The following is a 27,821-nucleotide window of genomic DNA, read 5'->3' as shown; positions in this document are numbered from 1 at the left end:
TGACGTTTCTGTTCATTTTGTCCCACAATCTGTCACTAAGAAAAGGATCCCTCTCCTTACTGAATTCAGAAGTCAGGAGCTAAACTTTTTTTAATACAAAAGTACCTCAAAAATTCCCAGTTAATTTCACTTTCACTTTTATTTCTTATTAGGATTACTCTCTAGTTATTTGAATTGAAAGCTTGGAACATGTTTTTTAAGTTCACTAAGTTTCTGAATTTATTGTTTTCTGAACCATGAGTTCAAGGCTATATATTTTCCTCTGGGCACCTCTTTGGCTGCAATCCAAAGGTTTCATTACATAACTAGTACTTCTTTATATTTTCTTTAAACCCATGCTTTATTTAGAAATGTGTTTTAAAATTTCCCACATTAGGCCTTTTGGGGGAGGCAGACTTTAATTATCACTTACATAATCTACTCCTTGATGCCAAGATCAGGTTATTTCATCTAATATTTGTTTCTTGGAATTTGTAAAGATGTCCACTGCTGCCCTGGCCAGGTGGCTCAGTTGGTTGGAGCACCATTCAGTGCATTGAAAGGTTGCAGGTTTGGATTCCCGGTCAGGGCACGTGCCCAGGTTGTGGATTCGATCCCGTCAGGGTGCATGCAGGAGGCAGCCAATTGATCTCTCTCACATTGATATGTCTCTCTCCCTTCCTATCTCTCTAAAAACCAATCAAAACATGATCTTGGGTAAGGATTAAAAAAAAAAAATCCACTGCTGGTTTTTCTAAATGCTGATTTTTCATAGATGGTCCATGAATATTTGCGAATTTGGGGAATATAGAATTTGATCAACTTGATATGTTTACGAATGGTGTTGTCACAGCTTTTATATATTTTTGAATACTGGACCTGATAGTTTCTAAAAGGGATGACCCCACCCTTTCCTACCTAACCTGGGCCCGTCCTCACCAAGACCACCCTTCTCATCCCTGGAGCCTCCGTGTGACCAAGACGGCTGCTAAGCGACTGACGGGCGGGGAGTCGGGGAGCGTATACAGCGCTGACACGCCGGGCGAAGGGTGTCAAGGTACAGACAGGAAATGGCTCCCCTGCACCCCCCGGGGCCGGACCCTGGCTCTGAGTATGGGCCCACTCACTGGCTAAGAACAGTGTCCCTAACCCAATACGGCCTTCTGTGAGCTCAGCTCCATCACCGGCCCTTCTGGAGAAGGCAGCGTGGCTGGAGATGAGACTGACCAGGAATCCCAGCTCCAGCTTCTGTTTGTGTGACTTTGGGTTAGTGCCTGCCCCTCTTTGAACCTCAGTTTCCCCATCTGTAAATTGGGCTGATGATGCCCATCTCAGAGAACTGGCTCCTGGTAGGTGCTCAATGGTAGTCACACTATAATCAACAAGAATAACTATCATCAAGGAGGCCGCCCCTGTAAGACCAGACTTGGGTTCTAGGTTCTTATCCCAGCCCCTTAGACACTGTGTCATCTCAGACCAGTGGTCGGCAAACTGCAGCTCTGTTGACTAATGAGTTTGCCGACCACTGATCTAGACTCTCGATTCCAATAATTACAGGCTGTTGTTGTTCCTTGTGATTAAGCCCCTATTCCAGTGGTCGCAAACTCATTAGTCAACAGAGCGGCAAATCGCGGCTCATGAGCCACATGTGGCTCGCAAGCCGCAGTTTGCCGACCACTGTCTTAGACCAGCAACACCACCTCTCTGGGCCCCGCCCCTCGTTGGACTGTCACACGACGGAATGAGAACACAGCTTTTCCAGGCCCCCGCCAGCCCAGGACAAGATGGGACAGACAGGGCACGACAAAGATGCCACCCACGGCCGGGTTCAGACGATCTTCCTTTAATACAAAGTCGATATATCTACATACACAGAGGTGGGAAAGCCACCCAGCTGCTTCCGTTTGAATAAACAGTGTCGGGAGCAGCGGCAGATCTGCTCTTGTACAAAGAGGAAAACTCACTTGCCCAGGGGTGGGGGATACCGTCCTTTCTGCTTTTGCCCCGGAACTGCCCCATGGTCCCAGGGGAAGGCGCCCTGAACGGGGCAGCACGCAGCCTCTCTGTCCCCGAAAAGGCAGCATCTCCCGTTCTGTCCGTTCTTCCTCCTCGGGGGCGAGGGATGGGAGGTTCAGGCTGCAGTGCCCACCCCTCCACGCCCCACCCTCAGAACTGTCCTTGATATGTCTGAGAATTTAATCATTAAAAAAAGAGAGAGAGAAAAAAAAAAAAAGGAAAAAAGAAACCAGGAGCAAAAGGGCGTCCTATTCGTGAGGGAGGCCGGGCTCCTGAGGGCAGGAAAAAGGAAGACGCCAGCCACGGGCCAGCTGAGGGCGCACGGCGGACGCAGCCGCCACACAAGACCGTCTCCTGCTGTGAAAAAACAGACTGCGAAGAGAACAGGAATAAGCAATGCTTTTCTTTTTAAATTCATTGACTGCAAGTCACTTTTTTTTTTTCAGTTTGTTTCTTCTTTAAAAAAAAAAAAAAAACGGGGAAAAAAATACGTTATTTTAAAAAAAAGGAAATGTCACTGGATAGTTAACAAGGAGAAAAGAAAGCTGAACTCCGCCCTCCCCTCCCAGCCCGCCGCCCCCAGAGTGCAGGCTGGAAGGAAGGCTATCTGGGGGGGGGGAGGCAAGGGGTCTAGTTCATGGCCCCTGCCCTCCTCTGGTTCTGGGGAGAACCCCCATTTGCTCACCATCCCCCCACCCCCCACCCCGGAATTGCTCATTTTGGAATCGGAAGGAAACGAGGAATGTGGCAAGTATTTGAAGGCAGCGGCCGTGCCAGGGAGGTTGCTGGGGGCCGCATGGGGGGGCTCGAGGGGCCGCGTCGTTCCCAGAGACCGTGTAGAAATGCTGCCGCCGGGGCCCAGGCCTCCCGGCCCCACCCAGCGCGGGCAGAGGCCTCTGGAGCCGGTGGAGTCAGGCCAGGGCGACCATGGCTTTAGGTTGCATAGTGGTCAAAGCTTCCCAGGTACTCCAGGGCGGCCTGGTAGCAGAACTGGTACTCGTCCTGCAGGAGGGAACAGGGGCTCAGCCGGGGCTCTCCTGCCCCGACGCCTCCCAGGGCTCCCCAGGGCAGCCCCCCTCCTCGGCCTGGCGTGTCCCTCGCATGGGCTGACTCTCCACCCGAACGCCCCCCCCCTTCTCTGCCTACAGGTCATGTACATCTTTTAAGACATGGTTGCTCAGCCGCCCCGCCACCTGCCCCTTCAGGCTAGGGGTCTGTGCCCCTGGCCGTGTCTCTCCAGGAGTTTGGGGTCACTGTTAAAACGCCCCGTGTGAATGCGATCGAAGGGAAGACCCTTCCCACTCTGGTGTTTCCCCATCTGGGGAGGGTGGGATGTTAGAATCCGGGGCCTGTGGCTGAGCCATAAACTTGCTGTGACTCGGGGACCAGAGCGGACCCCTCTGCATCCACTTCACTTCTTGGCTCTGGACTTCAACCTGCTCTCGTGTCGAGAGCCGACCAGTCCCCTCCAGCCCAAAGCAGGAGCACTGAGGACCACCCCTTCACAGCGAGCCCACCTCACAGAGAGGAAACGGAGGCTCGCGAGACAGAGTTGCAAGGCCGGGGCGTCTCCCCGTCCCCGCCTCACCTCCGTCTGCACCATGGCTGGCCTCTGGGTCCGCAGCATCTTCACCGTCTGGAAGATGTCGACCACACCTTCGTACCGCATCCGCTCCAGCACGATGCTGAGCGTGATGAAGACGCCAGTCCTGCCCACGCCGGCGCTGTGGGGGGAAGGGCAGCTCAGGGCAGGGGCTCTGGGGCCCCCAGCTCCCCCGGCATGAAAATAGCTCAGACTGGGGCTGATGGTTATCCTCCCGGGGCCTCAGTTTCCCCAGCCAGAAAACGGGCTGGGGCTCGGGAGCAGCGCACCTGCAGTGGACGGAGATGGGGCCGTCCTGGCCGAACTGCTCCTTGGTCTTGTGCACTTGGCCGATGAAGTCAATGAAGCCCTCCCCCGACTTCGGCACGCCCTGCTCCGGCCAGTCTGTGAACTGGAACTGCCGGACGGTCCGGGACTGGCCGTCCTGGAAAAGGAGAAGAGCCCCATCTCGCTGTTGAGGGGAGCGGTGGCACGGCTGTCTCCCGTCCCACCCCCATCCTCCCCGCCCACCCTGAGGACTGTCGGCCATCTTTCACCGAGATGCTCCAGTCTCACTGCCAACAACACCTCCCTCCACATCTTCCAGGTTGCCATCCAGTGACGCCAGCTCCCAGGGACACTGTCCACTCCCCACCGCCCAGCTGCTCCTCCCTCCACACGGCCATCCCATCCCCCACAACCAGAGCGACACCCAGCACCGCCACGCCCGGCCAGCCCCCCTCCCGCACCACCCCTCCCACCCATCTCCATGTCCTCGGCCCTCCTGCGCGGCTCCGAGCACCTCCCCACACCATCGCCTTCCATCCTTCACCACCCGGCAGTGCCACCTTCCACCATCCACCGCTCCAACTCCTCACTTCCTGCCCGAGCCGTCCCACCCCTCACCACCCACCCGAGGGCAGCAGCCCCTCCCTCATCTGCGGTTTTGGTTCCCACACTTTCAGTTACCCGCAGTCAACTAGGGTCCAAAATAGGAATTGTTTATTCCTGGAATTTCCCATTTAGCAAGTTTTAAATGGTGTGACGTCGAGGAGTGTGATGAAACCTCACACCCCCTGCCCTGCCTGGTACGAGGCATCCCTTCGCCCGGGGTGGGGTGTCGGCGCTGGCGGCACCGCAGAGCTCACGTTCCAGTGACCCAAGTTTTACTTCATGTGGCCCCAGAGCCACGCACACAGCTTTTGTTACAGCGTCTTGTTCCAGCTGTTCTATTTCCTCCTTAGTGGTTGTTAGCTACTGTTGCTAATCCCCTCCTGTGCCTAGTTTATAAATCAAACCTGGTAACTGTACGAATGTACAGGAAACCATAGTCTATCCGGGGCTCGGTGCCATCTCCGGTTCAGGCTTCCACTGTGGTCCTGAGCACACCCCCCGCAGTAAGCGGGGACCCCGTGCCGCCACCCTCCATCACTAAGAGCGCCACCAACCCCTCCTGTCTTACCCACTGGCAACTGGCCCTGACCACCAATGAGGTCACCTTCCACTGACTCCCTCCCCACCCCCATCATCCTTCCCTCCCATCGGCCTTCCTACACCCAGCGGCGCCGTCCGCGTCTTCACGCTGCCACCCTCCATTCTTCACGACCCAACGGCACCTTTTCCCACAGCCCATCACTCCGGGTTCACCCTGGAGGGGACCCACCTTCCACTGACCTCTCACCGCCTCACCCGTCACCGGCTCCCTCCAGCCCCATCCTCCTCCGTCTGTACCCCGCACGGCACTGTCTACTGAACGCTCATCATTCTCGACTTCTAGAGCCATTTCCCATCGATTTTCTTCACCATCATCATCCCCTCCTCCCCGCCCGGCTGTTCTCCAATCTCCCTCCATCCACTGCTGATAACACATCACCCTCACGGGCCACGCTCTCCATCCCGTTATCCACACGTTCCATCCTCCAGTCCCGTCTTCCTCCCACCCAGCACTGTCCTCCCGTCCAACAGCACAGCCTTCCACTGATTCTCCAACCCCATCCCACCAACCCCCTGGCCCCATCTTACACCAGCACCACGACCAAGGATGCTGCTCCTTCAATCCGGCTTCCCCAGCCACTGGCAGCACCCGCCTGCCCTTCCCCAGCCCCCACCCCCACCCCTGCCAACATCCCCTCTGCCTGTCGTTTCTCCCTACCGGGTGGTGCCAACTCCCAGCACCGAATCCCGTGGTTCACCACCCTTTTCCTTCCCACGGCACCAGCTGTATCCGATCCCCACCAGCTCCCAGCCCCTCACACTCTCCACTGGCTGCTGCTTCCAGGGGACACCCCCTCGCTCCCTTTCACATGACCCCTTGGGCCGTGTTCCCTAGTGAGGGGTCACACATGCTCAGATGGGGACGCTATGGGGTCAGCACAGGGGCACGCACGGTCCTCCTCCACCCACCTGGTGGCAGGAGCGATTGGTCAGCTCCCTCTCTCCTCCCAACCCCCAACCCCCCGTGCTTATTCCTGTCCCTGGGCCTTTGCTTCTACCCCGCACTGGGGAGCCATCTCCAGACCACCAGGGCACCAGTGAGCTCGGCCTGGGTTCTAGTCCCTGCCGCCAATGCGTCCCCGCACTCACCCGGGCGTCCGTGACCTTGAATTCCCTCAGGATGTACTGTGGCATGTTGTACTCCGCCATGGGATCCACCACAAAGTACTGGTAGCGGGCGGAGCGCTCAGCCGGCCAATACTGATGACATTTTTCCTGTCGAGGGGATGGCATCAGAGGTCAGCCCTGTCCGGGTCCGCCGGCCCTGCCCTGCCCGCCACGGGGCCTCCCCCCCCACCCCGTAGCCCCCGCCCGGCCCTCCTCGCCCCGCGTACCCGGCCCATCTCCCGCAGCTTGGTGAGCATCACCACGATGGTGGAGTTGTTCTCCCACAGCATGCGCCAGAAGTCCTCCGTGGTCTCCGCCAGCGGCCCCTGCGTGGCGATGTAGGCCTTCTGCTGCCTGCGGGGTGGGGTGTGTGAGTCCAGGCTGACGGGGGGCCCCGGGCCAGGGCCTGGCACTGGCGTGATTCTGCCCGATGGGTCAGGAGCAAAGCAGGACCACGGCAGCCGCACCTGCCACGTGCCCGCCTCCTTGGGAACGGCTGACCGTGGACCGCCTCCCTGGCGAATTGGGCCCTCCCAGCCACCCCCTTCTGCACACAGGGAAGCCATCGGCCTCAGGATACACGCCAGCTCGCACAACTGCCCACTGGCCTCTCCTGCCTGCCCGCGCCACCTCCCTCAAGTGGCAAACTACTTGGGTGTCTGCACAGGCCACGTCCTCTCTCCCAGCCAGGCCTTGGCACAAGTGGTACCTTCTGCCCAGACAACCTCCCTTGGCCACGGTTTCTCAACGTCAGCAGGACTGACCTTCAAGGCTGGCTCACTCTGTGATGGGCACTGTTCTGGGCAAAATCCCTGGCCTCCACCCACTATATGCCAGTAGTAGCCACCTCTCCCCTCCACACGTACTCAAATCACAACAACCAAAAACGTCCTTAGCCCAGCCCGTGTGGCTCAGTGGTTGAACGTCAACCTATGACCCAGGCGGTCAGGGTTCGACTCCTGGTCAGGGCACATGCCCAGGTTGCAGTTGTGGGCTCCATCCCTGGTGGGGGGAATGCGGGGGGGCAACCGATTAAGGATTCTCTCTCATCATCGACGTTTCTATTTCTCTCCCCCTCTCCCTTCCTCTCCAAAATCAATAAAAGTATAAATGTTCTTAAAAAGTCCCTAGACTTTGCCAAATTTCCCCTGGGGGACAGAATTGCTCAGACAGAACCACGAGCGCAGAAGGAAAGACGGACCCGTCAGGAACGGCAGCCCTCAGCTAACAGCCTGGACGATGCCCTCCCTCCGCCTCAGCTGTGCCTGGCGACTCCCAAGCGAGAACGGAGGCCCCCCAGGGACCAGGCTGGGACCTCCGGGGCCGAGGATTGCCAGGCAAAGGCGGGTACCTGTAGCCGTCAATGGAGCTGGCGTTGATGTAGTCGGAGCCCTCCACGCCCCGGATGGGCTGCAGGCAGACCCGCGTGCTCTCATACGGCATGATGTTGACCAGGCGGTTCTTGAACTTGTTACAAGGCAGATTGGCGCTGATGAAGCGGGACGTGTGGGCTTTGGAGTTGGCCAGCCGCTGCGGGGCGAGGAGGCAGGGCCGCCATCAGAACCGCCTCCAGCCGGGGCCCCGAGGGCCCGCGGTCGGCAGGGATCGCCACCCACACCCGGCCCCCATCGCTGGGGGCGACGTCCGTCTCCGCGCCTCGGCCCCTCCCCGCCCCCAGCAGCTCCCGCCCTTCCCACCTTGAACTCGAGCTCCATGCCCGTGACGTGCTCGCCGGGCTCCACCTGGGCCAGCTTCTGGATGTAGGCGTAGAGGCTGCGGGCGGGCACCTCCGTGTTGCCGCAGCCCACGGCCTCCAGCAGCGCCTCGTGGATGAAGCTGTACTGGTCCTCGGTCTGCACCATGTAGTTGCGCTGGGACCGCATGAGCGTCACGTGGCCGTACACGTCCACCGTCTTCTCCGGCTTGATGCGCTCCAGCATGGCGTCGATGACGATGAAGCAGCCGGTGCGGCCCACCCCGGCGCTGCGGGGACAGGGGGCGCCCGGGGTCCTCAGGAGAGGGGAGAGCGAGCGGGGCGCGCAGGTGGGAGCGGGGTGCGGGGACAGGGGGCGACCGGGGTCCTCAGGAGAGGGGAGAGCGAGCGGGGCGCGCAGGTGGGAGCGGGGTGCGGGGACAGGGGGCGCCCGGGGTCCTCAGGAGAGGGGAGAGCGAGCGGGGCACGCAGGTGGGAGCGGGGCGCGGGGACAGAACCCGCCTACCTGCAGTGGACCACGACGGGGCCGGCGTCGGGGGGATTGCAGGTCTTGACTCTCCGTAGGAAAGCCAGGAATGGGGTGGGGTACTCGGGCACCCCGTGGTCCGGCCACGCTGTGAACTGGAACTGGCGGACTTCACGCTTCTCGCTGGAGCCGTTCTGGGAGCCACAGGGACACGCCTGTCACCACAGCCCGCCACCCACACGCAGAGGACACCCAACGCACGCCTCCGACCCCTGCGCCCATGTCTGACTCGGGGGTCCAACTGCCCCCTGACCCAGAGGGGTCCCCACAGGAAAGTGTCGTGTCTGTCTCACACAACGGGGCCAACACTGTGCCCCCACTCTCGCCCTCCACCTGCTCCCTCCACCCCAGCTGATGGCGGTCCCATCCTTCCAGGTGCTCTGACCAGAACGTAAATGTCACCCTCGACGTGACTCCCTTTCTACACCCAACAAACCGGCCAACACTATCACGGCCTTCAAAGTCTATCCCAAACCTGCCCACTTCTCACCCCCCACGGCAGTCACCACGGTCCTCCCCATCAGAATCCTGGCTCCTCCAGTCTGCCGGTGCCACCCCCACAGAAGCCAGAGAGCGCCTGTGAGCATGAGTCAGGGCCCGTGCCTCCTGTGCCTACAGCCCTGAGGGCTCCCACCTCCCTTGGGGTAAAAGCCCAAGTCCTCCCCATGGCCATAGGCCCTGCACAACCTTCCCCATGCCCTCCCTGTCCTCATCTCCTCTCTCCCCCGGCACTGTTCACTCAGCCCCAGCCACGTGGCCTTCTCACTGTTCTTCCAACACGCCAGGCACGGTCCTGCCCCAGGGCCTTTGCACTAGCTGTGCCTTCTGCCTGGAATGCTATTTCCCCACATCTCATGGCTCCCTTCCTCCAGGTCCCCTAGTACACATTCTATTCCTCTCCTCTGCTTTATTTTCATCCTACACATGAGATTTCCTGTCGTGTATGGACCTTGGTCTCAGAGGGTTTTTGTGAACTTGACCTCCCCTCCCCTAAAGGCAAGAGAAATAAAAGAAAAAAATAAATGAATGGGACTGCGTCAAGCTAAAAAGCTTCTGCACAGCAAGAGAAACCATCAACAAAACAAAAAGGCAACCGACTAAATGGGAGAACATATTTGCAAGTGGTATTCCAATACAGGGCTAATATCCAAAAAATATAAAGAATTCATACAACTCAACAACAACAAAACCATCTGATTAAAATATGGGCAGGGGACCTGAACAATTTTCCAAGACATACAGATGCTCAACTTCATTAGCGACCAGGGAAACGTAAATCAAAACCACAAGGGGGTGCCACCTCACACCTGTCAAAATGGCTATTACCAACAAGACGAGTAATAACAAGTGTTGGAGAGGTTGTGGAGAAAAGGGAACCCTCTCACAGCTGGTGGGAACGTAAACGGGCACAGCCACTATGGAGGCTCCCCCAAAATTCACAGTAACCCATATGGCCCAGCAATCCCTCTCCTGGGTATCTCCCTGAAAGACTTGAAAACACACATAAAGATCTATGTACCCCGATGTTCACTGCAACATTATTCATGGTGGCCAAAGACACGGAAACAACCGCAGTGTCCTCTGAAGGACGAATGGGTAAAGAGGATGTGGTCCGAATACACAACGGAATGCTGCTCAGCCAAAGGCCAAGACAGAATACCGCCATTGGTGACAACGTGAATGGACCTTGAGAATATGACGCTACGTGAAGTCAGACGGAAAAGAACAGGAAGCAACACATGAACACACTCGTATGTACAGACAACAGAATGGTGGTTACCAGAGGGGAAAGGGGGGGGTGGAGGACGAGGATAAAGGGGGTCAAATACACAGTGACAGGAGGAGACTGGACTCGGCGGTGAGCACACAATGCAGTACAGAGATGTCATATTCCCAAGACAGACACCCTAAGCGTATTATCGACCAATGCATTTAATAAAGAAGGACTCGTTATTGGCATGTCTCTTGTCCGTGTCTTGTCCACTAGACTAAGCCCCACAAGGTCAGGATATTCCGTCTGTCTTGGTCCCTGCTGTGTCCTGGTGCTGGGTCAGGGCCTGACACACAGCAAGTGCTGGACGTGTGTGAATGAGCCAAGAACCCTTTCTGCCTCCTCCTGTCCATCCACTCCGCTTTCTGATGTGCGGGCCAGGCCTGTGCTTCATGCTGAGAGAGGACCTGACTGAGTCGAGGGAGTGTCGTGGTGCCGGTAAGCACCTCCTCTCCCCTCTGGATTGCAAACTGCTGCAATGGAGAACCACGGATGTGGGACAGGTGGAGCCGTACTATGGAGAGCAGCCTTCAGTTAAATAACTTATCTGAAGGTTACCTTTGGCCCAGCCCTGACTGCCCAAGGCCTGCGGGGTCCCTCCAGCTCTGTTCCACCCAAGACTTAAGCTCCCTTAAGGGCAGGGCTTAGCCTCTGCCAGGACCCGTCCGAGGCCCAGGAGGATAACAGATTCACTGCTCAACTGGGTTCTGCTGGTTTCGTTCTCTTGCTGTGGCCAGGGACACGAGGTGCCCCACTCCGAGCCTCAGTTTCCCCATCCATAAAATGGGCTTCATGAGGATGTGGTCAGCCTGGGTCAATGCCTGGTTATCTCTGCCTGATGGGGAGCTTCCAGGGCAGAAGCTGGGCCCATCTTCCTCCTCTGCCTCCCCGCCCTCCCTTCTCCCCGCCTCAGCCTCAGCCTCCAGCCTGGCCTGGCCTGGCCTACCTTGTGCAGGGAGAAGGTCCGCACGCAGAACGTGGCCAGCTCGATGGTGTCCAGCAGCGTGACCTGGATGAAGCCGTAGGTCTCCGTGCCCCTGTTGGGCCAGTACTGGTCACATTTGATCTGTGCCGGAAAGGAGAACGGAGGTGAGTGTGAGCCTGGGCTGGCTGGGGACTCTGGGGGGGGCGGGGTCCAGGCCTCACCCGCGATTTCTCCTCTAGCCGGGTCATCATGACGATGGTGGCCGAGCGCTGCTCCCACACCATACGCCAGAAGTCCCCGAAGGTCTCGGGCAGCGGCCCCTGCGTGGCGATGTACGCGTTCTGCCGTCGGTAGCCGTCCACATAGTTGGCGTTGATGTAATCGCTGCCCACAATGCCTGCGGCCGGGCGAGAAGCCGAGATCAGTGGGGGCGCCCCGTCCTTTCAGGCTGGCTCCATGAGCCCAACTGGAAGCCCTCTTGGAGCGCCCCGATCTGTCCCCCAGGAATCGTGGGCAGACGTTAGGATCCCACCTCAGCACGGCTGCCACGCGGGGCCGGACCGTGCGCTGTGGGGCCGTCCTGGGCACGGCAGGGTGTGGGGCAGCATCCCCGGCCCCACCCTCCAGCTGTCACTAGAACCCCCTCCTCCAACCGGGGACCACAGAAGTGTCCCCAGACACTGCCCTACGTCCGTGGGTGGCAGAACGGCTCCCTCTGAGAGCCAGTGATGCAGAGAGGCCGGCGGAAACACGTGAGGGATAGCAGCCATCACTTAAATACACATCTGACCACTCCCAGTGGTTCCTGGTGCTGGACCAGGCCTGAGCCCAGAATCAGCCTCTTCCCCATCCGACCCCTGGCTTGTCGATGCTGGCCTGCCCTGTGGCCTGGAGGCGGGGCGGGGCTGTGGGCACTCGGGGAAGGAGGAGGGCAGGATACCTTCGATGGGCTGGAGGATGACGCGGGAGTGGTCGTAGGCAATGACGTTGGCGTAGCGGTTCTTGGGCTTGTTCACTTCCAGGTTGGAATGCTCCCACGTGAACTGCTGGCCCGGGTCAATGGACTGCGGGGAAGGGGAGGTGGGGGTGTCAGGTGGCCATCGGAGGGCCGGGGCGGGGGGAGCCTGGGGGGAGGGCTCAGCTCACCTCGTACTCCTGGGAGAGCTTGAGGCTGTCATTAGCCTTGAGGCGCTCCGTGTGCTCCGCCATGTCTGAGATGGGGATCGGCGGGTGGCTAAGCATGCCTGCGGGGAGAGCAGACCCCGCGGTGCGGGCCGGTCATGGGGGGCCAGCCCGAGGCCGGGGGGTGGGGGTGCTCTACAGTGTGAGTCTGCGATGGACGAGCTGTGGTTAGAGGGCCTGGCGGGTGCGGGGACCCTGGCCCGAGGGTCTGAGTGGAGCAGCAGGGGCTGCAGCCCCGGCCACGCCCGGCACCCCTGCTCACACGGTCCTCCCACTCTGTCCCCACCCAGCCGGGGGAGGGGCGCCCTGGAGGACTTCAAGCTCCCAGTGCCTCGTGGCAGGAAGCAGGCGGGTGACACAGAAATGGAGAAGCAGACGGCAGCTGGCTGTTCCCCGGGGTGGGAGGCACACTCCTTCCTGCCCCTCTGGGGTCCGAGGGCCTACGAGTCCCCTGCCAGGAGAGCTGGGGGCCTGCGGGCAGTGTCTCCGCCCAGCTGGGACAGACACTGCACCCCTCACTCTGCAGCCGTTTCCTCATCCTGTACACGGGCCATCCTGTACACGGACCATCCTGTACACGGGCCATCCTGTACACGGACCATCCTGTACACGGGTCATCCTGTACACGGGCCATCCTGTACACGGACCATCCTGTACACGGGCCATCCTGTACACGGGCCATCCTGTACACGGGCCATCCTGTACACGGGCCATCCTGTACACGGACCATCCTGTACACGGGTCATCCTGTACACGGGCCATCCTGTACACGGGCCATCCTGTACACGGGCCATCCTGTACACGGGCCATCCTGTACACGGGCCATCCTGTACACGGGCCATCCTGTACACGGGTCATCCTGTACACGGACCATCCTGTACACGGGCCATCCTGTACACGGGCCATCCTGTACACGGGCCATCCTGTACACGGGTCATCCTGTACAAGGACCATCCTGTACACGGGCCATCCTGTACACGGGCCATCCTGTACACGGGTCATCCTGTACAAGGACCATCCTGTACACGGACCATCCTGTACACGGGCCATCCTGTACACGGGCCATCCTGTACACGGGCCATCCTGTACACGAGTCATCCTGTACACGGGCCATCCTGTACACGGGCCATCCTGTACACGGACCATCCTGTACACGGACCATCCTGTACACGGACCATCCTGTACACGGGCCATCCTGTACACGGGCCATCCTGTACACGGACCATCCTGTACACGGGTCATCTGTACACGGACCATCCTGTACACGGGTCATCCTGTACACGGACCATCCTGTACACGGACCATCCTGTACACGGGTCATCCTGTACACGGACCATCCTGTACACGGATCATCCTGTACACGGATCGGTGACAGCCCTGATCTTCGAGCCCCTGGGTGTGGTAGTGACTGGAGATAGGGGGGTGGGTCTGGCTCTTTCTCCCTGGTACCTGGGTCTGCCAGACCCGTCTCCACGCCCGGGCCAGGCCGGCTGGTAAACAGCTGTTGTTCTGGTGGGGTCCCCGGGGTCTCCCAGGAGCCCACCCCTATGGAGTCCGAGGCGGGTGTCCATCTGCCTGTCACAGGGGTGGCTCCTGCTCTCCTGTATGTGTGTCTCCCTGCATCCCTGTCCCCACCCCCACACAGTCACAACCAGCAGACCCCTTCCCCCTGAAGCCAGCACAGGACAGGCGGGCAGAGAGAGGTGGCGGGATGGAGAAACCAAAGATGAAAACAAACAGGGGCGGGTGGGGAAGGGAGCCGAGAACAGAAAGACACAGGAACTAACTTTCAAAGTGAAACCCCGGCTCCCTGAGGGGGCTGCTGAGGCCCGAATCTGCAGAAACAGCAAACAATAAATAAATGAAAACACGCGGGGCGCGGCCTCCCCCACCCCGTGCTGGGTGCACGCACACGGCTGCCGACAGACGCAGGGCAGAGCACTTCAGCAGTGAGGGGCGCGTGCTGCGGCCCGACCCCAGGACCTGGAGCGGCGGCTGCTTCCTCTGCCTGGCGTTTAGCCACGCGTCTGGGAGGGTCCCAACGTTTTAGTTTCTTCCGTCAACGTCACCCACACCCATCTGGCCTTGGGTGCCCGTGTGGGTCATTGCGGGGTTTGGAGACTGCAGGATGGTGAGGGAGAACTGAGGGTGGAGGAAGGGCAGGGGCCGATGCCATGAACTTTGAGAGGACGTCAGCCATCAGTTAAACACACAAGTTGAAAGGCCTCACTTGGATGGAAACAACTGCCATAGGAGAGCTAAGAGAAGGAGTACATTCGAGGTGCCACATGGAGGCCTCCCACGATTCCTACGGAGGACGGCAGCCATCAGTTAAATACGTTTAAAATCTCTATTTGGTTGGGAACTGACTTAATATGAACCAGTTCAGAAAGAGAAAGCAGATTCCAGAGTGCAGGTGGAGGGAACGAGGGAACCACGTTAAGAACAGCCACCATCAGTTACATTAAAAATCCCTTATTTGGTTAGAAGCAGCTGGCACGAGCCTGGTAAGAGGGAGGAGGCGGGAGTGCGTGGTTCCTGTACATGAAGAGGATCACGGACAAGGCTGATTCAGTTTCCCACCAGGCGTGGCGGTGACCTAAACTGCACCTTATTCATCTACAGGGAGCTGTTCGGAGGCAGAAGGCGCACGAGCATCTGTGGCCGTGGAGGGGAGATGCAGGCCACGTGGGAGGTATAATTAGTGTCTTGCTAGGGGCACATCCCAGGGAGTGTGGAAAAGGCCAAGCGGTCTTAAGACTAGAGGTGTGAACAGAAGCATAGCTCTTTCTGCCAGAAGAAAGGAGGAGGGCTTTGTGGTTTTTACACGTCCTTTAAGCTCCCCACAGAAGACAGCAAAAGCCTCATGTGGTTGTAAGCAGAACCAACCCACGTGAGTGCCAAGCCTGAACAGGTAGGAAGCTGAGAATCGGGAATTGACTGCACCAAGCACAGTGTGGCGAGGCAGGGGAGGTCGCCGCAGGCAGCGTCCTCTCCCCGGGCAGTGCTGTCCCTGGTACCTGGGGTAAGCACATACCTGGTGTCTGGAAGTTAATGCGCCTCATTTCCACGGGGTCCTTGGGGTGGTGGGGGGCGAGGTCGGCGTTGTTCAGCAGGCATTTGGTGCGGGGCTCCGAGTCCTTGCGTTTACTTTGGAGGAGAAAAAGAAGAATCGGTGAGTGCCAGCATGTGCCCACAGACGTGTATGCACGTGTGAACACACTCCAGGCCCTGTGTATACGCACGACTGGGGTTCCCAGGGTCATGTGTACACACGTGTGCAACTATAGGAGTAGCCAGCCCCGCCCCCCATTCCCCCTCCTCGGCCTCCTTGGGCCTCTAGAGGGCAGGGCCAGTTCTTACCTGTCAGGTTTGCTGCTCCCAAAAGCAGGCGCAGGATAGGAGGGAAAGAAGACAGGTGAGGGGGTGTGGCCACGTGGGCCTGCTCTGTAACGGTGGGTGGCTTTCCTAACCTCTCTGAGCCTTGGTCTCACCCAGGACACGGGGCTCATCCTGGTTGCCAGGCCCACCACCCTCCCTGTCTAAGCTGAGACAGGGCCCACGTGGCCGCTAGGAGCACTATCGCCAGTAAACTGGACAGACAGCCTCTGCCCCTCATCCTCTCCCCCAGGGCACTGTGAGGCCTACGAGGAGTCAAGCCGCTGGCCGGTGTGAGCCCCAGTCCTGCCACTCCCCGAGCTGTGTGACTTCGATCAAGCAGCTTAACCTCTGGGCTCAGTCTCCCCATCGATACCATAGAGGGCTCCCGTGCTGATCTTCTGAGATGGCCGCCCCCAGACACCCTCCTGTTCCAGGAACCGTGTCCCCCCCCCCGCCCCCCCGCCCCTCTTCCGTCAAGGGGAGTGCCGGGCCTCACTTCTTGTAGAGCAGGATGGCGATCACGATGCAGATGATGAAAACCACCGCCAGCACGGGCCCGATCACCCAGATGAGCCCCTCCTCGCCGTCCACAATGGGCTGGGGGTCCGGGTTGTCCAACTGGAAGGGGTCTGAGAAGGGACTGGCTGCGAACGTCTGCGTACACAGGTGGAGAGAGCCTCCGTCAGCCTCCCTCCGCCTCACGCCCCGCTGCCCCTCCCAGGCTCCACACCCCCCTGTGGCCCCCGAGAACACCGGCCCAGGTCCCCGCCTGCCACTCGGAACTCCTTTCCGTTCCTCGTGCCTCCAGACCTTTGCACGTGCAGACCCTGCGGTGCCTTTTCGGTTGAACTCCTACACATCCAGCCAAAGCCCCGATCCCCAAGCTCCTTCCTCTGAAACGCCTTCCTCTTGGGATTCCCCCCACTTCGAGTCCTTCCCTGGGCCCAGGAAGCTGGGAGGATCGGTGTCTGGCTCTGGGGTCAGGGCCCTGGGGGCCGAGGCCACGTTGGGGCCGGCCTCACCGAGCGGGCGCGGCTGGGTGTGGGCGACAGCCCTGGGGACTTACGGGCTCGCTCTTCTGCAGCACGGCGAGCACGAAGAGAACGTAGCGGTGGCCGGGCTCCAGGCCCCTGTTGTCAAAGCCGCCGTACTGCTTCTGGTCCCCGGGCTGGAAGGTGGGCGGCAGCACGGAGAAGCGGGCGGCGATGTAGGGCCGGGGCGCCTCGAGCTGGCGCGAGTGCCGCAGGCTGCGCCTCTGCAGCCGGGAGACGTCCTGGATGAGCTACGGACACAGAGGCGTGGGCCGCTCAGAGCCCGGCTGGGACCCACGGGGCTCGGGACAGCGGGGACGCGTCCGCCCCCGGCAGGCTGGGCGCTGGCCCTCACCTCCTCCAGGTCCATGTCCTCTGGGCTGCCCAGGGGGGTCAGGAACTGGCCGCCACGAGACTTGCGCAGCGGCACCATCACAATGAAGTAGTTCCTGTCAGGAGGCGGAGCGTCAGAGGGGCGCTGTCTGTCGGCACGCCCGGACAGAGCCGCTCTCTGCGGGGTGAGCGGGGAGCCTCCCTTTCTGAATCTTCCCTTCCGCTCCCACAATGGGGTCTGCTGCCCTGCAGCCCCAGCCAGGCCGCTGATCACGCGGACTTCTGCCTACAGAGTCTTTCCCACGCAGTTGTATTTCTTGAATTCCTACGCACCCTGCAAAAGCCCCAGCTTCCAGGCCCACAGTTTTGGAGCCCTTAATTCTTCTCTGCCCTTCACTGCCACACCCAGGGGCTGGGAGTCTGTGTAGAGCGGCCTCCCCACCAATCTGGGAACCCCAAACCAGTACAAGGTCAGGCACACAGGGTGTCAGAAAACGGAGAAGCAGACACAGGCCACAGTTCGGGACGCTTCCTGTGAGCAGCACTGGACCTTCGTGGGGACCACACCGTTGGGGCTGGCGGAATCCCCATTATCAACAGCACCCCAACACGCCTCGGCTCCGGACCTAGCCCTAACCCGGGCCGAGGCACGGAGGCTCAGAAGGGTCGGGTGGCTGGCTAACGGGGGCGAGGGGCCCTGGGGTGTCGGCATACTGGACGGGCACGGGGCTCTGGCCGTCGGGAAGGTACACCATGATGAAGCCGTCGGTGTTGGGCTTGGGGGCCACGCTGGGCTTGCCGCTGAGCAGGTTGAAGGCGGTCCAGGCCGTGACCGTCTGCTGGAGGCCGCCCAGGCTGCTGCCGCGGTTGGTCAGCACGAAGTTGTAGAAGGTGTTGGGCTTGAGATGCGTGATGAGCTTCTTGGTGGTGCGGCCATCCACGTCCAGTGTGAGCCCGTTGTACTGGATCTGCGGGCCGGGGCTGGCTGAGTGGGGTCTGGGCTGACCTCTGACCCTGACTAAACCTAGATCCCGGCTGAGCCCTAACCCTAGGCTGAGCCCCAATCCTTACTGAGCCCGAATCCCAGGTTAAACTTCAATCCCAGCCGAGTCCCAACTTTTGAGACCTAATCCCCGAGTGAACCCCAACCCCAGGCTGAGCCTCAATCCCCAGTGAAGCCCAATCCCACTCAGCCCCGCGTCCAGCGGAACCCCAACAAGCCCCGACTCCAGACCCAGCCCTCACCCTGGCCAAGCTCTACAGCCTGACCCGCCCACCGCCTGCGGGGCCACACCTTGTAGGGGGTGGGCGAGTTGTAGTTGTCGGGGAACTCCCAGCTGAGCAGGACTGACGTCTTCATGATCATCTTCACCTTGAAGTTCTTGGGGGAGACTGCCAGGCAGCAGTCCAGCGGGAGAGAGCAGAAGAGAAGCCCCGTGAGTGCCAGGGAGGGCCGGGCGGGCGGGGGTGGGGCGGCCCAGGCATTCCCTGTTGTCCGCTGTGCCCACGGCCTTCCTGCCTGGCCCTGGCCCGGCCCTGCCTGGCCCTGTCCCCAGACCCTGCGGGGGAGACGGCGCGGCTGCAGGGAGAAGGCAGAGGAGAAGAGGGGGGGGGGATGGCGGTGCCACCAGGCACGTCCCACCTTTGCCAACGCCAGAGCCTCGGGGTCCGGACTCGCCTCGAGCAGCACGAGGAAGCAGAAAAGTGACCACTTACCTGGCGGGGGGAGGGAGGGGGCTGGGGTGGGGGTGGGCACGAGGCCCGGTCCGGCTCTGGTGCGGGGTCTCCGCGCGCCTACCTTGGTCCCGCAGGAACGTCCGGTAGCGGACAGGGGGGCTGTATGGGCCGGGGCCCCGGCGCGTGTGGGCCCGCACTTGGAGGTCATAGGCCGTGTCGGGCTTGAGGCCCTGCAGCGTGAGCACGTTCTCGGCACCCGGCTCGGCCGCTGCCAGCAGCTCCGTCTCCCGGGCGGGGCCCGGGGCGCCGGCCTCCCGGACCGCCACCGTGTACTTGACGATGGCGCCGTTGCGCTCCGCAGGCACGGGTGGCAGCCAGCGCAGCAGGACAGTGCCAGCCGAGGCGTTGCCCGCCGCCTCGAGGATCTGCGGGTGGCCACGGGGCGTGTCCTCCGGGATGCTCAGGACCTCCGCCGCCTCCTCGCCCAGGCCACCTCGGCTCCGGGCTGCCAGCCGGAACACGTACGTGGCCCCCTTGTGCACGCCTGATGCCGTGTAGTGGTCCTCGGTGGGCAGGAACTCCAGCGTGGCCAGGGGCGACGAGTCCTCGCGGCCGAACTGCAGGCGGTAGCCCAGGACCTGGTCCTCGGTGGTGCCAGCTGGGGGCTCCCAGCGTGCCAGCAGGCTGCCCTCGGGGGTCTGCTGCACCGACAGGGTGGGGCGGCCCAGCACTGTGGGGACACAGGGCCAGCATCAGTGACCGCCCGCCAGGCAGTCAGGGAGCACGGGGCAGGGCTGCCGTTTTAAAAAGTGGGTCTCAGAGAGGCCTCCCTGAGAAACAACAACTTGAAGAAGGCAAGGTAGGGCCCCAGCTGGTTGGGCTCAGTGGATAGAGCGTCAGCCTGCGGACTGAAGGGTCCCAGGTTCAATTCCGGTCAAGGGCACATGCCTGGGTTGTGGGCTCAATCCCCAGTCGGGGGCGTGCAGGAGGCAGTCAATGATTCTCTCTCATCATTGATGTTTCTCTCTCTCCCTCTCCCTTCCTCTCTGAAATCAATAAAAACACATATTTTTTTAAAAAAGAAGGCAAGGTAGGGAGCCGCAGGGAGGTCTAGGAGGAACAGTGTTCCAGGCAGAGGGAACCTCAGTGCAAAGGCCCTGAGGCAGGCCTGTGCTGGATGAGGGTAAGGAACAGCAAGGAGAACCCAATAAAGGAAAACACCCACAGACGCCACAGGGACCTCATCTGGGTGTCTCCTCCCTCAGTCAGGAAGTCACACGTTTCTTGCCTTGTTCACTTGCCCCTCGCTGGCACCTGATTAATATCCATGGGACACAGCAGTGCCCAAATCCTGCACATGCCTTATGGTTTGCACAGTCTGAGTAGCAATGAATGTGCCAAAAGAGGTTTTGGGGTCAGGTAAAGCAGGGGGAAAGCTGGGCTCTGCAAAGGAAACCAAGCTTCTTCACTGCAGGCCTTATCAGGACCTTTAATGGACTGTGCTACGAGCGGTCACAGTGTGTGCAGTGGGTTTAGCTTAGCAAGCACAGCTCTAATGCAATGTCCCTGAGAGGAGGGAGAGACCATAGGAGGCTCCTCGGAGGATGGCGGTGCCACCAGGCACGTCCCTCCCCCCTCTTCTCCTCTGACTTGGGCACTGGACGCTGGAGGATATACAGACTAACCCAGGCTCAGGCAACAGCACGAGCAGGGCTGGCAGCAAAGTAGAGAGGGGCTGTGTCCAGCCTGAACGTCAGACTATGTGGTCAGAGGTGTGGCATCGAGTGTCCCGGAGAGAGGAATGGGTGTGGGGCGTGGGATGGAGGCCTTTCGACTGTTTCTCAAACACACTCCGAGCCTCTGCCTGGGCTGCACCCTCTGCTGGGGACATCCCCCCCTTGCATTTTCACAGCGATGGCTCTCTCCTCACGCAGCTCAATGGTGGCTGGGGCAAAAACAGAACCTCGAGACTGATGGGAGGAGCCAGAAGGGGAAACTGAGGCAGGGCTGCCAGGAGAGGAGGCTTCCTGGTGCATTTGAGGACACCTGGGGTGATCAGAGCCATGACGGGGGAATGACAGGGTGCTGGGGGGCCCCAGAGAGGCATCGGACCAAGACTGTGGGATAGGGGTGGGGTGGGGAAGGCTTCCTGATGAGGTAGAGACGAAGCAAAGACCTAAAGGATGGGGAGGAGACAGCCGGGAAGAGAAGGGATTCTGAGCAGAGGGAGCAGCCGGGGCCAGCCAGGAGGGTGAGGGCGTTAGCCGTGGCTGTTCACTGTTTGCATCCGGATGGAGCCCAGTAACTATGGAAGAGAGTGATGACGAGGAGATGGGGCTGGGCCTTGCTGGGCCTTAAATGCCCCTTGAGCAGCCCCCACCCCATCTGCTCTGGCAGCGCCCCTGCCCAGTAGACCCTTCCCCCACATGGGCTCAAGAACGCTGCAGGGATGCCAGGGGCAAAGGAGCCGTGGGGGGAGGGGTCTCATACCTGCTCCCTTGGTCACTACCACCTTGGGTTTGCTGCGCGCGCCATCGCCTTTCATAGTGTAGGCGGCTACAGTGATGGAGTAGGTGGTCTCAGGCTGCAGGTTTGAGATGATCATCTCCTGCAGGCAGGGGTGGGGTCAGTGAGGGACGCAGGGTGAGGCCGGCCCTGTCCACCCTCCCTCCAGGGCTGGGCTCAAACAGCGTGGCTGTGGGGCCTGGTCCTCAGACAAAGACGTGCACACGACCTCATGCGGAGACCCCGACAGGGAGCAGGTCCATGCTGAGATGGGCACATGCAGCCTCCCTGGAACAGGGAGTTGCCCCTGCCCTGGTCATCAGGCTCCCAACCCATCCCCGGAGCCTGTCCTCACTGCAGCAGCCACCAGAGGGTGCCTGTGAGCATCGGAGTAGGTCCCATCCCTCCTCTGCCCACAGCTCTCCAGGTTTCCCACCTCCCTTGGGGTAAAATCCCAAGTCTTCCCTATGGCCTACAAGGCCCTGCCCTGCCTGCCCTACCTCCTCCCCACTCTCACCTCCTTCTGTTCCCCTCACCCACTCCGCTCCAGCTACAAGGACCTCCTTTCTGCTCCTCCAACACGCCCGTCACGGTCCTGCCCCAGGACCTTTGCACGGGCTCTTCCCTCTGCCTCCACTACGACCATTGGTGCGCTGGAATTTCCTATCCCAGCTCACGAGAGCCGATATTTAAATTTTCAGGAATTGTGTGAGCCAGTTAGTAAACACCGCCAATACTAAGAAGTAAATTATGTAAACTTACAATTAAATGGAAATTTAAAAAGCGCAGCGGTATTAAATACTCAGTACCCCCCTCCTAGTCATTCTACTATGTTTACACTAGGTTATCCGGTCACTTGTCCCTTGTGGCAGAAAACTACACAACAACTGACATGGTGGGAGTGCCGACCCCACGCAAATGCTACAGTCAGGGCTGCCCCACCCACCCATCCGGAGAGCTGACATTTACACCACTGTCTCCACCCGCCTCCACCAGCGCTGTAACGATACACATGCTCATATCTTTCCCCGTTAACGTCCCTCTCCCACACGGGACTGGGATCCCAGGAGGGCAGGCTCAGAGCTCTGTCTCCGTCAGGGTCATTTCCGCTGCACCTCCCTCAGGGCCTAGCCTACAGTAGGTGCTCAGTAAATGACTGCTTGTTCAACAAATGCCAGAGCACCCTGGCTTGCACACACACCCACGAACACCATCACACATGTGTCCATGTTCCCACACATGCACACCACAAACACATCCAGCATGCCTGGGAGTTGAGGGGGGGCGGTCCCCAGGTCAAGAGCATGGGGGAGGAGGAGCAGGGATGCATGAACAGAGGGTCTCCTGCCCCTGAGCCTCACCGTTAGGCCCGCCCAGGGTCTTGGGGGAGGGGGAGGCTGAAACTTCCCTATGGAAGGGGGCAGGGCGTGTCCATTTAGCATCAGGCCTGGGGCTCTCAGAAGAGCCTGTGGCCTCCACAGGAAAGGCAGAAAGACAGCCCAGAGGGGCAGCGACCGGCCCCAAGTCACACAGCAATCCCAGCCCTGGCTCAGGGCCTCCGGAACACGCGTGGGAGGATGAAGACAGTGGTGCTACAGGCCTTCTTCCTAACCCCGGGCCCCTGCCCCCTCCCTCGCTCAAGGGCCAGACTGAAGTGGACACTTGGAACAGAGAGAGAAGTTTCTAGGTCAGGGAAGGCGGCGGCAGGTGACAGAAGGGTCAGGCTGCGTTGGAAAGTGGCCCAGCTCTGGTCTGGGTCCGACAGGGGAGGCGGTGGGGTGGAGGGGTGGGTGGGCACTGTAGGAAAGGCATCCCAGGCCTCAGGGACAGTTTGTGCAAAGGCTTGGTGGTGAAGACGGCCAGTGGTGTGTGTGTGTGTGTGCGCATGTGTGTGTGTGTGTGCGTGCGTGTGTGTGTGCGTGCGCGTGAGTGTGTGTGTGAGAGAGAAACTGGGATCCAGGGGCTTCCCAGGTAAGAAGGAAGGGATGACCTGTCTTGTGTCCAGGTCACTCCTCTGGGGTCCCCCGCAGGTGCCCCTGGGGCGGCTGTGCCCATTTGCCCGATGTGAAAACTGAGACTGCTAGCTCCAAGAGGGGTGCATCGGGGACCCAGGGGAGGAGACCCTTTGACAAGGGGCGTGCAGGGGTGGGTGTCACAGAACAGCAAGGCACGGCCCCAGGCAAGAGCACGCCAGTGGCCAGAGCGCACTACTTACATATTCGGCCGTGTCATCCGTCTCCCACTGAGCGTGGGAGGAGGCGGCAGGGGAGAGAGGAGGAGATGAGCGGGGCGGCCAGAGAGAGAAGCAGCGAGAGGGCAGGAGCGCAGGGGTGGGGCACATCCCCACCCCCCCCCCCCGGAACGCCACCCTCCCAGGCCCTGCCCCAGCGCCCCGCCCACCTGGGCATCAGCCAGCATGATGTCCTTGATGCGCGGCGGCCCCCGGGCCTCAGCGCCCTCCATGCGCACGTAGTGGACCTGGTAGCCGCGGATCTGGCCATGCTGCCGGCCTGGCAAGGGTGAGCGCCACAGCACGCGGATGGCCGTGGCGTTGAGCGCCTCCGCCTCCACCTTCCGCGGCGGCGCGCTGGGCACTGGCAGGGGGAGGAGGGAGGCAGGAACGAAGGGGAGGGTGGGGGGTGGCGTTACTGGGGCGCCCGGCCTTGCCCCGGGCAGCTGCCCGATGCCGGGGTGACAAGTGGCTGCTGATTAACTGGGCGCCCTGAGCGCACACCACCATTTACAGACGGGCAACTGCGCAGCCCAGTGCCCATGGCTACCTCCCAGGGCCGCCTGACGTGAGAGGGCACCCACGCCTCGTTCTAAGAACCGCAGGCGGACTCCACCATCCCCACAGCACGCCTGCCACATGGGGCTCTATCCCCGTTTACAGACGGGGAACCCGAGGCCCAGCGAGTGGAGTCCATGGTCCCGGGGTTAGAAAGAGGCAAAGCAGGGTCCGACCCCAGGCAGTGCAGCTGCCCACTGGGTACCAGAGCTCTTTCTCAGCCAGCCCCCAGATCGGGGCGCACCCCCCCACACACACTCCCCTCCTGAAGAGCTGCTTCCGACACAATGTGGGGCTGCCAACCCGACCGTCCAGGGCCATGGCTCGGAAAGCAAACCAGGGGCTCAAAGGGGCTCCATTTTACTGGGGAAGCTCCCCGCTTCATTCAGCCCCAGGCCCTCAGCATCCATCTCACTGTGCAGCTTAAAACTTTCTACCTCGCAACGGGCCGCGGCAGGAACACTGACACCCCGGAATTTGACCAACGGTACAAATCGGTCTCTCTGTCTCCCAATAGCTGGTGGCTAAATGTTATCAGCACACAGTCAGCCTACACTTAGGTAGGAGGGGTCAGACCCAGGAAGCCGCAGATCCGGGCTCATCCCAAGAGAAGTCTGAATGGTAGGTTTCTGGGGTGAGGGACCTTAGGTTTTTTGCAAGTGCTACTTGCTGCTGCTTACACTTTGGTTCCGTGGTTTCTACCATTGGACCAAGTGCCGGGGGTGCCAGCTCCACTTCCCAGGCACAAGGCTCAGGGAGCCGATGGCGCCCAAAGGGCTAGAACAGAGAATTCCAAGCCCAGGAGCCAGGGTTTCTCGGGGTGAGAGCTGGCTTCGCGTCTCCCTCTTGAGACAGTGGCTTCTACCTTTGGGCCACCAGCCAGCCCAGTTTTCCGGACAGGAGGCTCCGAGGCGGGCGGGCGGGGGCCTGCAGGGGTCCCCAGGCCAGGGCGGTGCTTACCGTCCTCGTCGGTGCGGACGACCACGGGCGAGCTCTCGGGCCCTGGTCCCACCTCTGTGTGAGCGACAGTCGTGATGCGGTACTCCGTCCACTTGTCCAGTGCCTCCAGCAGGATCTGAGTGGTGGTCGGGGGGATGCCGTTCACCTCCTTGGGTTGCGGGTCCTCCGAGCCCAGCGGTCGGTAGCGGACGCTATAGCTCACCAGGGCCCCGTTGTGTGTTTCCGGCGGTGGCGGGCGCCAACTTACCAAAATGGCCGTGGAGCGTGTGCTGACACACTTAACATCTTGAGGGGGGGCAGACGGTTCTATTGGAGGGGGAAGAACGTGGGGGTGGGGAAGGGAGCGGGATGGGCAGGGAGGGGACGGGGAAACAAAAGATGGGAAAGAGAAAATAAAAAAGAAGATGATAACAAACAAAACAGGACCAAAGCAAAGAGAAGTCGAACCCAAAAGAAGCGGGTGTCAACCAAAGGTGAGATGGGTGGGTGGGGGTGGGGGCTGGGAGGGCTGGCCAAGAACACTGCACTCACCTCACGTGGCTGAACCTATCTGACACATAGTAGGTCTTAGGTAGTGGGCCGCCACAGTCCCTGTGGAGCACACGTGTGTGCCAGGCATTGTGATGAGAGGAACAGCCATAAAAGCCCCATTTATTGGGTACACACTATGTGTCAGGCACCTCGCCAAGTGGAATAGCAATAAAAGCCCCATTTACTAGGCACCTACTGTGTGCCAGGCATGGTGCCAAGGGCTTCACAGAATACCAGCAAAAGCTTCTATTTATTGCCTTGGCTGGGTGGCTCAGTTGGTTGGAACGTTATACACCGAAAAGGTTGTGGGTTTGATTCCCAGTTGGGACACATGCCTAGGTTGCAGGTTCGATCCCCAGTCAAGGCGAGTGTGAGAAGCAACCGATTGGTGCTTCTCTCTCACATGGACCCCTCCCCCTTCCTTTCTCTCTAAAATCAGTAAAGACATATCCTCGAATGAGGATTTAAAAAAACAACCTATTTACTGAATCCCCATATTATACCAAGCATCATGCCAAATGCTTCATAGAATAGTAAATGTACTTTTTAAAAAATATGTTTTTATTGATTTCAGAGAGAGAAAGGAGAGGAAGAGAGAGACAGAAACATCAATGATGAGAATCATCGATTGGCTGCCTCCTGCACGTCCCTTCCCGGGATCCAGCCCACAACCTACTGTGTGTCAGGCACTGTGCTGCAGGCTTTATTGGATAACGGTAATAGTCCCTGTGTGCCCTGACCGGGAATCGAACCGTGACCTCCTGGTTCATGGGTCAATGCTAAACCACTTAGCCACACCGGCCAGGCTAAATGTACTTTTTAATCAAACATCTACTATGTGCTAGATATTTTGCCAGAGGAAAAACAATAAAAGCCCCATTTTCTGGGCACCTACTGTGCGCCAGCCACCATACCAAGTGGAAAAGCAATAAAGTCCCACTTATTAGGTAACTACTATGTGCCAAGGGCTTCACAGAATAACAGTAAAATGTTTATTGAACACCTACTGTGTTGCTAGGCACTGTGCCAGAAGAATAGCAAAAACTCCATTTACCGGGTACCTATTGTGTGCCAGGCGCACCACCAGGGATGGTATAACAGTAAACACATTAATTTACTGAACACCTACTGTGGGTCAGAGGAACAGCAATAAAAGCCCCATTTATTAGACACCAACTGTGTGCTAGGCACCTATGGTGCTAAGAGCTTCATCAGATAACAGTAAATGCATTTATTTACTGAATACCAACTGTGTGCCAGGGGATACCACTGCCAGGGAATAGCAATAAAAGCCCTGTTTATTGAGCACTTACAGTGTGGCAGCCACCGTGCCAAGTGGAAATGCAATAAAAGCCCTGGCCAGTAGGGCTCAGTTGGTTGGAGTGTCGTCCCATACACCAAAAGGTCTCGGGTTCGATTCCCAGTCAGGGCACATGCCCAGGCTGCAGTTCAATCCTTGGTCAGGGCGCATGTGGGAGGAAACCTATCAATGCTTCACTCTCACATCCATGTTTCTTTCTCTCTTTCTCCCTTCTCCTTTCCTCTCTCCCTAAAATCAATTAAGAGCATGTCCTCGAGTGGGAATAATAATAAAAAAAGAAAGACCCATTAGGTAATTACTGTGTGCCAAGCACCATGCCAAGGGCTTCACAGAGTGACAGCAAAATACTTATTTATTGAACACCTACTGTGCGCCAGGTACTATGCTAGGTAACACAATAAAAGCCACATTTATTGGGCACCTACTATGTGCTAGGCATTGTGCTAGAGCTTCGTAGGATAATAGTAACCACATTTATTTACTGAACACCTACTGTATGCCAGGAGAATAATACTGCCAGGGAATAGCAGTAAAAGCCCCATTTCCACTTATTGGGTACCTACTATGTGCTAGGCATGGTGCTAAGTGCTTCATGGGTTAACAGTAAAAGCATCTATTTACTGAACACCTGTTCTCCCAGAGACTCTAGAGGCTACCCCCATGGCTTACAGCAACCAGGATCACTGTCTCGGCCTCACTTGAAAATGATTGATGCCAATGTCTTAAGCAAACTATTGTGTACCAGTTCGCCTGCCAAGGACTACACCGGAGTAATGCAAGTGCCTACTGTGTTGATCCTAGGTTCAGGGCTTTATAGAGAACACAGCCCATATTTAGCACCTACTGTGTGCCAAGGTCTTTACAGATCAGAGTTCTGTTCTGAGCCCCTACTGTGCATCTGGCACTACACTAAGCATTACAGATCAACAGTAAGTCTTATTTACTGAGCACCTACTACGGGTGGGGCATCATAACAGCCCTCTAAAGATAAAAATAGC

At 59.2% G+C, this 27,821-nt stretch overlaps 1 protein-coding gene across 4 annotated transcripts in view; it reads right to left on the bottom strand.

Moving 5' to 3' along the window:
* Positions 1–1,812: 1,812 nt before the first annotated feature.
* The window catches only part of PTPRS (protein tyrosine phosphatase receptor type S), a 60,283-nt gene continuing 34,274 nt past the window's right edge, over positions 1,813–27,821 (bottom strand). The window contains exons 10-32 of one of the 4 annotated variants that reach the window (XM_054717480.1): positions 24,972–25,277; positions 23,624–23,817; positions 21,209–21,326; positions 18,840–19,448; positions 18,336–18,433; positions 17,756–18,009; positions 17,064–17,157; positions 16,744–16,959; positions 16,174–16,331; positions 15,334–15,446; positions 14,084–14,131; positions 12,261–12,358; positions 12,055–12,178; positions 11,336–11,511; positions 11,136–11,255; positions 8,398–8,552; positions 7,876–8,161; positions 7,530–7,708; positions 6,406–6,532; positions 6,161–6,286; positions 3,868–4,022; positions 3,584–3,719; positions 1,813–2,997 (exon numbers count right to left, since the gene is read on the bottom strand). In XM_054717480.1, coding sequence (XP_054573455.1) covers positions 2,929–2,997; positions 3,584–3,719; positions 3,868–4,022; positions 6,161–6,286; positions 6,406–6,532; positions 7,530–7,708; positions 7,876–8,161; positions 8,398–8,552; positions 11,136–11,255; positions 11,336–11,511; positions 12,055–12,178; positions 12,261–12,358; positions 14,084–14,131; positions 15,334–15,446; positions 16,174–16,331; positions 16,744–16,959; positions 17,064–17,157; positions 17,756–18,009; positions 18,336–18,433; positions 18,840–19,448; positions 21,209–21,326; positions 23,624–23,817; positions 24,972–25,277 — 3,959 coding nt within the window. In that variant the 3' untranslated portion in view covers positions 1,813–2,928. The remainder of the gene's footprint in view (positions 2,998–3,583; positions 3,720–3,867; positions 4,023–6,160; positions 6,287–6,405; positions 6,533–7,529; positions 7,709–7,875; positions 8,162–8,397; positions 8,553–11,135; positions 11,256–11,335; positions 11,512–12,054; positions 12,179–12,260; positions 12,359–14,083; positions 14,132–15,333; positions 15,447–16,173; positions 16,332–16,743; positions 16,960–17,063; positions 17,158–17,755; positions 18,010–18,335; positions 18,434–18,839; positions 19,449–21,208; positions 21,327–23,623; positions 23,818–24,971; positions 25,278–27,821) is intronic. The other 3 variants (XM_028159199.2, XM_054717481.1, XM_054717482.1) reach the window with 3 other exon arrangements.

The sequence above is a fragment of the Eptesicus fuscus genome, chromosome 6 (genome assembly GCF_027574615.1).
Source record: "Eptesicus fuscus isolate TK198812 chromosome 6, DD_ASM_mEF_20220401, whole genome shotgun sequence".
In the NCBI taxonomy this organism is placed as follows: Eukaryota; Metazoa; Chordata; class Mammalia; order Chiroptera; family Vespertilionidae; genus Eptesicus; species Eptesicus fuscus.
This window is presented reverse-complemented; position numbering and strand designations above follow the sequence as displayed.